The following is a 10652-nucleotide window of genomic DNA, read 5'->3' as shown; positions in this document are numbered from 1 at the left end:
TATTTTGGGTGTTGGTTGCTCGTGATTTTGCCTCGTGTTTTGGCATATGGCAGCGGTAGACGTAATCCAACATACTTGGGATAAATATTCCAGGGTAAGGATTCCTGTCTCACGTCATCCGTCCTCCCAAGACATGGAAGTACGCACAAGAAGGAACCCTGTATTCGTGTCATGACACAGAAGCCTCTTCCCCCAAAAATCTCTCCATATTTGCACACTACAAAACATAATTTTTCATTGCTCACACTTGTATGCAAAACATAATTTCGTAACTTACGATAACCCCCTTTTACTCGAACAAAAGCCTAACCACTCCACATTGCACACCGCATTCATCTTCTAAACAGAAGAAAGAAAACTGTCTTCCCTTCTGCGTCAACAAAATTCAGTATAAATTACACCTATCACTCGGACACGCTTTCCAGGCTCCCCATACCCTTCAATCCTCTTGGTCTCTGCATCATTCAAACATCAACCAAATATCAAAATACGAATACTCATACCCCTCGAAAATAAAGAAAAATGATGCAGCAAATGATACAATAATTCCAGTTCAAGTGCCTTCTTGCTACTTTTCTTCTCCCTAACTTCCCGTCTCTCTTGGCACATATCTGTGAGCCATGCACCGGGACTCACCAGCTAAAACGCATCCAAAAATCGGTATCAGAAGCTAAAGTTGAACTCGCTTAAGCTACACGAGGAAAATAAAGTCCAATTTCAAATCTGTTAAATAGCCGAGAAACTAACAAGAGGACTTACAAGTAGGCTTCTTTGGATGAGTTTGGCCCTTTTCTTAGGTCTTTGGGGAAGTTTACAACCCTTCATGGCCAAAAAGTCATCTTCTTAATCGAACTCTTCCTCCCTTTAGTGTAAAAATATCGATGTATTAAAAAAATATTTTTTTTTTTTATATAAATTAACATAAAATATCAATTGTATGAGTTTTCAAATAAACGAAGAAAATGAAAAAGAAGAAAAAAAAAAAAAAAAAAACGTGAGACAACCAAATTCCAAGTTCCAACCATTAACGAACAAGGAAGAGAGTCAAAGAGTTGGGTGGCGGGGGGATGTGAAAGAAGAGAGAGATGTTGAAGACTGTTGTGAAGCCTTGGCAGACCAACCTATTCTCCCGCTTAAATGGCCATAATACCCTTCACTCCCCTCTCATCTTACAATTTCGCCCCTTCCCCACCTTCTTCTCCTCCCCAACAACTCCTCCTCCTCGTTTATCCATGGCTACCGCCGCCGCTCAGTCAGCTACTCAGGTACCCTTATGATTCCAGAAAAAAAAAAATGAACCCCAAATTACATTTTTTGATTGGTTTTGTGAGATATTTGTATCTGATTTTGCAATGAATGAATGATCTAGAAATTAAAGTGTGAAAATTTTGATGTAAAGGTGTAAACTTTTAAGCCTTAAGTTCAATCGTTCTTCTTTGATCAGAGTGTTTCAGCTGGAGATGATGCCAGTGTTTTTCAGTTGATCCAATCTCATCAGGTAAAGTTGAATACTTGGTAAAATTTGATGTAAAGTTGGAACACTTTTACTGCATCACATGTCCATATTCTAAAGTTAAACATAAATAATGTACTATGGCTATTAGACTATTAGTGTAGGAATTGAACTTGGGAATGTAGGATTTAGCTCTGTTGAATCTTTATTTGGTTGTTGTTACAGGAAAAGGCTGCTCGGCTTCCCCCGGTTGAGGAAATCCGTACTCTACTTGATCGTAGTGTTCGCGGAACGCTCTCCACTTTTTCTCAGGTTTCCATATCATTTTTTTTTTTTTTGCTTTCTTCTTTCTCAAATGAATTTCTGTTTCTTTGTCATTTAATTCTGAGAGTAGTGCATGACCTTCTTGCACCTTGCTAATAGTAGACTGGTCAATTAATATTTTTGATCTAGAAGCTTAGGACTTTATTCCCAATTCATGAAAAATCCCCGAATGGATGAAAAGAATCTAAAGCATCGCCGGTCTCCAGTTGTATAGTGTGGAGCTTATGAGAATGAACTACCTCGGAATGTAGGATTATGGTTTGGTCTACCAAGTAGTGACTCGTGAAGAAGGGGATTTATCGATTCTGGTTGGAATCCAACTGGAGACCAGATAGCAATCCTATTTGGATTAGATGTCTCCCAGTCTATGATTGAGGGTAGGCCTAACAATCATCTGGATGCACCTATATAAATCTCTCTTTCTTTAACTAGTAATTACACAAAAGTAACATTATCTCATGAGGCTTTTTAAAGTTTATGCATAGTGTAGTCTTTGTGGTGGTCCTCATAATAACCATACACTTTGAGGATTGAGGCTATTGGCTTTGTGGAGTATCGTAAGTCTTTCTTACAAAATTCGGGATGAAGCAATCAAGGGTTTGATTCCCAACAAGTTAATGAGGTTGAAGTTTTGTTCAAATTATTTTTATTTTTGGATAAAATTAAATTTAGGACGCACTGGTGGTCAGTGATGAAAAGTGTGCAAAAAATATGTAATTGCACTACAGAAACATGATGCAGGACCAAAAACCCTCCAGACTGTTTTCTGATGCTTTTTTCTGGTACTGATTACCAAAGCCTGACATTGGTACATGGTTGGGGAATAAATAATACTTTTCTTTAACATTCATAGGGTGTTGTCATTTTATGATTGACCTCATATAAGTATCGTTCCTATTAATAACTCTGGTTGATTGATGTTTATGGGATTTATTGCTTCAACGATGTTGTTGTCCTTGAATCACTTTCTTTGGTTTTCTTTAATGTGCAGAAGCATGAGGGTTATCCATCAGGATCAATGGTTGACTTTGCATGTGATGCAGATGGATCTCCAATATTAGCAGTTAGCATCTTGGCAGGTCATACAAAGGTTTGTTGGATTTTAACTTCAAATGTATTGTTGCCTTGGGGGTGAATAACAACTAATGCGAACCTCAAAAAATCTTTCTCTGATACACTTGTTGAGGTTTAAGCACAAAAGAGAAATCACACCACACAGCAATACACAATTGCCCTTATAAATAGGCAGTAAAAATTATGTTCATGAGTTTTTGTTCTAAAAGTTCTCCCTACATCAATGAGGGATCGTTCTTCTTCAAAAGGAATATAACGAATGCAAGACAGTTGAGTTAAATCAACACAACCCAAATGCAAAGTTAAACCGTGATACACTCGCTATTTCATTACCCCAGAAAACACTCTCTTTGAAGAGAGTTTTGCTCTTACACAATGCTCACTCAAGCTAAAAATGGAACTAAGCTGCAGTAAATTATCTAGATGCATAGGCAGCATCCTTTCTTCACTTGAAATGATGCTAACCTTCTTTCATGTGGAAGGAAGGCTGCAGAACATTATGTTTTAAACTTCCAATCTGTTCCATGTAATTTTCTGTAAAAACATGTAACCCTTCCAATCATGGAAACCAGCCAACTAAAATAAGCTGCTACTTTATCACTGTATGGATCTCTCTGCATGTTAATATCACCAATATCAATAATATCATATCCTATCGTGCTTTTTCATTGTTCGATTCAATAGGACCTAGCCCTTAATCCCAAGTGCTCATTGCTTGTGGCTAAAGACCCTGAAGATAGGACTGATTTGGTGGTCACGCTGCATGGTGATGCTATTCCTGTAAGTAATGGCTGCTTTTCTAATTTTAGATAGTGTTTGCAGTGCTCTCTCTCTCTCTCTGTGGTTGCAAGCAATCTAAAATGGTTGTTACAATCATTTAGGTTTCCGAGAAGGATCAAGCAGCCATACACACTGCATATTTGGCTAAGCATCCCAATGCATTTTCGGTAACAATCTTGTTCCGATGCATAATTAATGTAAATGGATGATATGTTGCACCAAATTTTATATCAGTATTAAATCTTCATGTACAATCTGAAGGCTGACTTTGGTGACTTCCAATTCATGCGCATTGAACCAAAAGTTGTGCGATACGTGTCAGGGGTTGCAACAGCCTTGTTAGGATCAGGAGGTACTTCACCTTCTTGGTGTCTTGTCACTCTTGGAAAAGATAATTTTGTACTCTGTAGATAACTTTTGAAGCGGATGTACCATGGCCTTTGTTATTTTTCTGTTTTTAGCACCTCTTGTGGATTTTTATCATTTATTTATTTATAAAATATTGTATTTGTTATATATATATTTCACATTTTTCTTAACATTCATAACTTTTACTTTCAGAGTTCGGAAGTGAGGAGTATAAAGCTGCAAAAGTTGATCCAATTGCTCAATTTTCAAAGCCTGTTGCAGTACTGACTCCTTAACTAGTAATAGTATACATGCTTTATGGTTCATCTTAATATGAATTGTTCGCCTTTTCTAATAGAATCTTAAAACTATTGCTTCCCAGTCTCACATGAACAGGGATCATGCTGACGATACAAAAGCCATTGTGCAACACTCAACTTCTATTCCGGTATATTCAACTGTTATAAACTAATATTATTAGGAAATGTGTTTCTTTTCTTCTTCATCTTTTCCTTCTCAATATAGGGGATATCAACTTTGCTCACATTAGCTAAAACTTAAAACTAAACCAATGAATATGGTGTCAATATTGTGCCAATACATGTTGTTTCTGCCAGGCTGACACTTCGGAAGTATTCTGCATGAATCGCCCAGATCCATTTATGAATTTTGGAATAATAAAAGATATGAACATGTAGACGGGTGGGGAAAGTTTAGTTTGATGCAAGGTGATTTTGTTTTTCGGCAGGTGGACTCTGCTTACATGTTGGACTTGGACAGCCTGGGTTTCAATGTTAAGGTAACAACCAATTTTTAACTTTTCATTGCTAATAACCATCCTTTATGTTTTTAATAAACCATTTGTCTCTGTGCTGCAACTGAGGTTTTGTGCCAGAAATGCTATACAAATTCACCAATAAAATTTCTTCCATTTTGACATGATATTTTTTGGACTTTGTTACTCTCATTTTAGGTTGGCTATCAGGGGGATAATTTCAAACTCCGCATACCTTTTCCTAGACGTGCAGAGGATCGAAAGTGAGACCTCTCGTTTATATGAATATTTCCCTTTCTGTTGAAGTCAAGATTTATTTTCTGTTTACTTCTGCTTCAGTTATTCCAGATTCTCCAAGGTTTTTATGTTAATGTCGTACTGCATAAACCGTGGAATAATTGTCCCTCATGTTGGCTATAGTCAAGATTGCTATCAAAAGTTCTTACTGCATACTTTGAGTTGGAGTAAATTGTTTCTAAGAAGAAATTTATTTCTCTTTTTAGGGATGTGAAGACTTTAGTAGTGGAAATGCTTCAGGCTGCAAAGGCTCACAATCGTTAATCTCACAGTACGTAACAAGGTGTGCTTATCTGAATTTCTAATGATACGATTGTCCATAAGAGTCGTCTTCTTTTGAGAGGTTCTTATCTTCTTATCCCGTTTTACTTTGTAGGATATCTCAGCACCTCGGAACTGCCATCACAGAGATATGGAAAAATTTGGACTCAAAGAGGTGAAATGAGATATTCGTTGCAGAAGAATATGCTTGTTTCTATTGTATGCTCAGAAAGAAAGTCTACATAATACTAAGAATCATGGTTACGGCATCCACATAAACTGCTTCCCAACTCATAATTGTTTAACGTGAAAAGCGATATCTGTTTGTTTGTGTAGTTATCTGCCTTGTCCTGTTTGTCTGTTTGACAGATTGTGTAAAGAATAAATTGTTATGGACCTCAATGTAATGGGATTTGAATATACGAGAAGTTCGGGTTTAGGTGTTTTTTATGGATAACATCCAGATGGATCATACAATTCAAGAATACGCTTGGAACCGGCTACTCCACTGCGTTTTTTGCGTGCGGATGCCTTAGCTTCTATGGGCCGTTCTCTTCCGAATCAAAGTTGTTTTGGGTGTGGTTGCTCGTGATTTTGCCTCGTGTTTGGCATATGGCAGCGGTAGACGTAATCCAACATACTTAGGATAAATATTCCAGGGTAAGGATTCCTGCCTCACGTCATCCGTCCTCTTAAGAGACGCACAAGGAGGTACCCCTGCATTCGGGTCATGACACAGAAGCCCCTTCCCCCAAAAACCTCTCCATATTTGCACACTACAAAACATAATTTTTCATTGCTCACACTTGTATACAAAACATAATTTCGTAATTTACAATAACCCCCTTTTACTCGAACAAAAGCCTTACCACTCTACATTACACACCGCATTCATCTTCTAAACAGACCAAAGAAAACTGTCTTCCCTTCTGCTTCAACAAAATTCAGTATAAATTACACCTATCACTCCGACTCGGTTTCCAGGCTACCCATCCCCTTCAATCCTCTTGGTCTCTGCATCATTCAAACATCAACCAAATATCAAAATACGATTACTCATACCCCTCGAAAATAAAGAAAAATGATGCAGCAAATGATATAGTAATTCCAGTTCAAGTACCTTCTTGGTACTTTTCTTCTCCCTAACCTCATATCTCTCTTGGCACATATCTGTGAGCCATGCACCGGGACTCACCAACTACAACCCCACCAAAAATCAGCATCAGAAGCTAAAGTTAAACCCACATAGCCACACGAGAAAAATAAAGTCCAATTTCAAATCTGTTAAATAGCCGAGAAACTAACAAGAGGACTTACAAGTAGGCTTCTTTGGATGAGTTTGGCCCTTTTCTTAGGTCTTTGGGGAAGTTTACAACCCTTCATGGCCAAAAAGTCCTCTTCTTTCTCCTTGCTCGACAAACTGACGTACAGTTTCGGCCAAACAAGCCCCCGGTCCTCAACACTGTTTCCGTCCATCATAACCTTCCCATTCCCGTTGCCATTACAACTCTCATCCACACCCACTGATCCTCTTGTGGCGTAGTACCTTTCCTCCTTCTCTGGTGAAGATGACTTTCGGTTCTCACCTGCGCTACACCAGAGCAGAGCCCCATCAGAATTCCTGTAACCAAACCAAACATACCCACAAAATAACATCAGTAAATTAGACAAAAAACACTTCAAAAGCTCAATCAGAGAACAAAAAACTACACTCAACGGCTTGACAACGGCTCCGCTTGTCATATTCTGATTGATTCTTAATTGAGAAACTCCTTATATATAAAAAATGGCATCAATTTTTACCTTTTAAACTGATCTTTTCTCTTTGTCCAGAAAAACACACTATATTTATAAAAGAAAGGTGGGTGTGAGTATTTATCAAATATAGTAAAAAATTAACTCTTAATTTTAAAAATGTCAATTTTTATAAAATCTTTAAATATATCCAAAATTACATCTAAATAAACACAAATACCCTCAAATTTAACAATCAAATAAATTAAAAGCTTTTTAGCCAAAATGATCCGTGATATTGACATACCTCCTTAATATGGCCCTTAACAATTAATGATAATCAATAGTAGTATTTTTGAATTTGTCCATTGTGAATCATTTTAGCCTTTATTTGAATTTATCCATCGTGATCATTTTAGTTTTTTTATGAAAAATCTGTCAATTGCTCTGTTAACGTGATGATGTAATATCACGTGGGTCTCAGAAATACAATCATATAACGATATGTAGATTAACTTTAAAAACTATGTTTATATTTAAAACTAAAAATGATATTAGTAAGAAAAAATCGTTGAATGCATGATTGAAATTATGATGCTCCTACTTACAGTAACCACAGCAGCATTCAATGTCGGTGATGAGGGGTTCAAAGAGGATAGGGTTGTGGTGGTGGAGTGTCGAAGCGAAGGTAAAGTTAGACCGGAGCTTGAGGCGACAGTAACTAAAAAACTTTTAATTTATTTAATTATTAAATTTGAAAGTATTTGTGTTTATTTAAATGAAATTTTAGATATATTTGAAAATTTTTATAAAAAGTAACATTTTTAAAATTAAAAGTTAATTTTTTTGCTATATTTGATAAACACTCGACGGGTGTGATGTGAAGGTAAAAAAGGTGTGCAAAAATCACTTCCCTTTCTCCGTTATCCCGGAAAATAATGCGTCGGGGAAGAGGTTAAGGAATTAAAATTATGTACTAGTAGTTGGGATCAAAATAATACCAAAAAAGAAATGAGCCAAAAAAAAAAAAAAAAAAAAAACCTGGCTCCAAATTATGTACTAGTAGTCGGAAACCAAAACAGGTCGTAGGCGCGAGCCGGAAAAATCATGTGAAATATTCTAACCTGGTGAGGCGATTGGATTGAAATCCAGAGATGTCATTTTTTCCGGAAGTGGAGACCGCAAAGCGATGAATCCGAGACGATGTAATTGTCCTGCACATGCCACCATTGAATTTGAATCTGTCGGCTGAGATTTCTGTGCCTTTGACTCTCACACATCTGAGTCTCTTTCTGTTCCCCCACTGCAAGAAGAACTCTGGTTCTGAAGCTCTCTTATTATTCCTCTCTTCTTCCGTCTCCATACCTGCGAAAATAAATTCAGAAATTAAATAAATAAATAATCAAAACTTGCATCTTCCCAAATGAAACCCAGAAGTGAAAAATCAAAATCTGAACAGTTGAAGAAAGCTTACGATGAGATGTTTCCATGTAAATTACAAAACTTCGAGGATTTTCCGGCAAATTTCACCAAAACAATGAAAGCCCAGATGGAGATGGAGACTCCTCTTCTGGAAATCTTGCTTCTCCGCCTCCTCTGTCTTTGCTGTTGTTCTGGAGTTATTCTCTGTATTTTCCTCCCATATTCTGTGAATTCTTACTTCTTTTTCCTTTCCTCTCTGTTGTTTATCTGTCCTCCACTTTTTCTCTTATTGCATTTCTCGTTTTATCCTTTGCCTCGGCCCAGACAATCAAAATAACTGAAGTTTACTTTAACCGATAGATTGAATATCAACGGTTGTGGTGCTATGGATTTTGTGTGCCCGCTTTTGGAGCCCAAAATGAATTCGATTTGCACATTTGGTTTTTGGTTTAGCCCTTTTGTGAGAGTTTTGTGAAATGTAGGTGGGCCTTCAATCTCAAATCTCAACTTCTTTCCCATGTGGTTTTATTTAGAGGCTATATCGTTTTTATACAGTGTTTCACTTTCTTTTTTTTTTTTTTTTTAATTTTTTTATGTTGAATTACTTATTCACATTGTGACCTTAGAGGGCGTTTGTTGCACCGGACTATCTCGGACTAGACTAAGCTGGACTGGCTTAGACTAGACTAAGTAAGACTAACTTAATGAAGCGTTTGGTGCAGAACTAAGAAGTAGGATAATAAAAATAATAAAATAAATTCTTTTTTTCTTTTTCTATTTCTTTTTCCTGTTATACAACACTCCTAAAACCTCTCTTCCCTCTCCTTTTTTCCGTCCAAACTCCATAGATTCCAATCACAGCTTTTCCTCCTTTTCAATTGATAAAGCTCTTCGTCCAAATTCCACTACTTGCAACCACATCTTTCTCCCCCATTTGAATCAATAAAGCTCCCAAAACACAAACAATCAAAAATTCAATTTCAATCGAAATCGAAATCGCAGCTGCGTTCCTTGTATACCCAACAACGACACTCTGATTTGAGCAGGACGAGGAGAGCAGGAGAGGACGTGATCTGGGTTGGGTCGTGGAAATCGGCTCAACATCGAGGTTGGGTCGTGCAGATCGGCTCGACATCGAGCAGGACGAGAAGAGAGACGGAGAGGACGTGATTTGGGTTCAGGGTGAGGAGAGAGTGAAATGACGCAAGCATTAGTGAGAGAACGAAAGCAGTGGAGAGAGCATGCGAGAGCAAAGAGAGGGAGAGGGAGAGACAGAGAGACGAGGAACATCGAAGGAGACAACGTTGTGAGAAAGGTGTTCTTAGCAATCCCATGGTTCAACGCCGAACTAATTTGGACGATCTAACGAGGCCTGGAGTCCACACGAGTCCGGGCTAGTCTCATTTAAGTTAGTCCTCGAGCATACCAAACATGGGACAATAATCCTAGCTAGTCCAGTCCCATTAAGAAGGTGAAACAAAGGCCCCTTATAGATTTGACGAGTTTTCACAAAATTTAATGATATTTTATTTTTTAATGAATATATTGGGCTTTTAATGATCCTTTGCAGATCTTTTTGTCACAATTCATATACCAGATTAAATAATTAGAAAACGATTTATGCACGTCTTTTTTATCCTTAAATACATCTATGTTTAAAGAAAGTCTATTGATTTTTGTTTCTTTCATTTGATTCAAATGCTATGACTAAATATAAATGTGCATAGAGATATAACCGCGCGTGATGATTATTTTCCTTATCGATTCCTATAAATTCAGTCTGAGACAACAAAGTGTATTCGACCTAGGAGTTTGGTACCGATGTGCATTAGTTTTTAACCATTTTTTCATAACCAACTTGTGAAATATCTAGTGATGATACTGATGAGGATCACCTGTCATATATAGTATATGTTTATTCAAAGAAAGAATCTAGTAATAATATAAGAAAGAATCCAGCACTAATATATTAAGGAATAAACAAATTTTGTCTGGTGATGTAGGTTGTGTCGAAGCAACGCCCTTGAAGATGTAACTTGTTTCATATGACAGACTAGGTCTTCTTTCACCTAAATTTGAACCTTTCTTTTTGTTCTTGTTCTTGCTCTTGTCTAGAAGATGATTTTGGTGCCTCCAAGTGGCAGCCTATCGTGCCTTCACGACCTTTTTATTGTTGTTTTGTTC

At 37.2% G+C, this 10652-nt stretch overlaps 3 protein-coding genes across 4 annotated transcripts; 1 reads left to right on the top strand and 2 right to left on the bottom strand.

Moving 5' to 3' along the window:
• Nucleotides 1-28: 28 nt before the first annotated feature.
• Nucleotides 29-1025, bottom strand: LOC125469892. Its single transcript, XM_048567960.1, has 3 exons — nt 995-1025; nt 760-839; nt 29-639 (listed from the first exon to the last, which is right to left on the bottom strand). The coding sequence occupies exons 1-3, from the start codon at nt 1023-1025 to the stop codon at nt 472-474; spliced, it is 279 nt and encodes a 92-aa protein (XP_048423917.1). The 3' UTR covers nt 29-471.
• LOC103956218 lies at nt 980-5751 on the top strand. Of its 2 annotated transcripts, none has more exons than XM_009368182.3 (13): nt 980-1265; nt 1445-1498; nt 1679-1765; nt 2769-2867; nt 3536-3631; nt 3733-3798; nt 3893-3983; nt 4193-4260; nt 4362-4427; nt 4728-4778; nt 4953-5017; nt 5258-5322; nt 5428-5751. In XM_009368182.3, exons 1-12 carry the CDS (start codon nt 1086-1088, stop codon nt 5313-5315), a joined length of 981 nt encoding a protein of 326 aa, XP_009366457.2. In that variant the 5' UTR covers nt 980-1085; the 3' UTR covers nt 5316-5322; nt 5428-5751. The 2 variants fall into 2 exon arrangements, with proteins under 2 accessions (XP_009366457.2, XP_009366456.2); XM_009368181.3 differs by having other exon boundaries at nt 982-1265; nt 5258-5334.
• Nucleotides 5752-6080: 329 nt separating this feature from the next.
• LOC103956217 lies at nt 6081-8760 on the bottom strand. The gene is made up of 5 exons (XM_009368179.3): nt 8521-8760; nt 8171-8411; nt 6630-6933; nt 6433-6510; nt 6081-6326 (listed from the first exon to the last, which is right to left on the bottom strand). The coding sequence occupies exons 1-5, from the start codon at nt 8534-8536 to the stop codon at nt 6276-6278; spliced, it is 690 nt and encodes a 229-aa protein (XP_009366454.2). The 5' UTR covers nt 8537-8760; the 3' UTR covers nt 6081-6275.
• Nucleotides 8761-10652: the final 1892 nt, after the last annotated feature.

Source organism: the organism of the source record quoted next, unplaced genomic scaffold, assembly GCF_019419815.1.
Source record: "Pyrus x bretschneideri cultivar Hongxiangsu unplaced genomic scaffold, Pyrus_bretschneideri_v1 Contig47, whole genome shotgun sequence".
In the NCBI taxonomy this organism is placed as follows: domain Eukaryota; kingdom Viridiplantae; phylum Streptophyta; class Magnoliopsida; order Rosales; family Rosaceae; genus Pyrus; species Pyrus x bretschneideri.
This window is presented reverse-complemented; position numbering and strand designations above follow the sequence as displayed.